Source organism: Penaeus monodon, chromosome 22, assembly GCF_015228065.2.
Source record: "Penaeus monodon isolate SGIC_2016 chromosome 22, NSTDA_Pmon_1, whole genome shotgun sequence".
NCBI classification, from domain to species: Eukaryota; Metazoa; Arthropoda; class Malacostraca; order Decapoda; family Penaeidae; genus Penaeus; species Penaeus monodon.
Window position 1 is genome coordinate 43,823,122 of NC_051407.1, and position 517 is coordinate 43,823,638.

The window sequence follows — 517 nt, forward strand, 5'->3', positions numbered from 1 at the left end:
CACGAGAATAATTTTCTTTAACACAATATACATTTGAAAACTGCATCTAATCTTTAAGTATATACAACATATATTGGAGTATTGCTCTATACTAAGTGTGCAGTCTTATTAAATAAAATATAGTATAGAGCATAAAAACAACACATAGTCCTAGATATGTAAATCTACATACAAAATAAAAATTGATGTCAATACAAACCTCTAATTCACGTAGTGCCTCTCGTAGCTTGCTGGGCCGATTGTTTTTTGGCGTGACCATAATACCCCTAGCTTCCAAATAGTGACGTTTGTCCTCATAGTAAACCCGCTCCTTACACACAGTATTTTTGTCCTGGTATCTTTAAGGAATGGCAAATATCAAAATCAGTTTAATAGAAATGTGTAGTTTTAAACTATTTTAGACTGACTCAGTTTCTCCTGTCAGAAGTGGAAGTATAATTTTTCTTTACAGATTTTTTTTTGGTCTATGATATCAATAATAGTAAAAAAAGGCCAATGCATGTACCCAGTACTAGTG

The 517-nt window shown here is 32.1% G+C and overlaps 1 protein-coding gene across 3 annotated transcripts in view; it reads right to left on the minus strand.

The window, feature by feature from the left end:
• LOC119587193 (WD repeat-containing and planar cell polarity effector protein fritz homolog) overlaps positions 1-517 on the minus strand; it is a 30,592-nt gene that overhangs the window by 23,318 nt on the left and 6,757 nt on the right. For all 3 annotated transcript variants that reach the window (XM_037935959.1, XM_037935957.1, XM_037935958.1), the window contains exon 3: positions 200-338. In XM_037935959.1, coding sequence (XP_037791887.1) covers positions 200-338 — 139 coding nt within the window. The remainder of the gene's footprint in view (positions 1-199; positions 339-517) is intronic.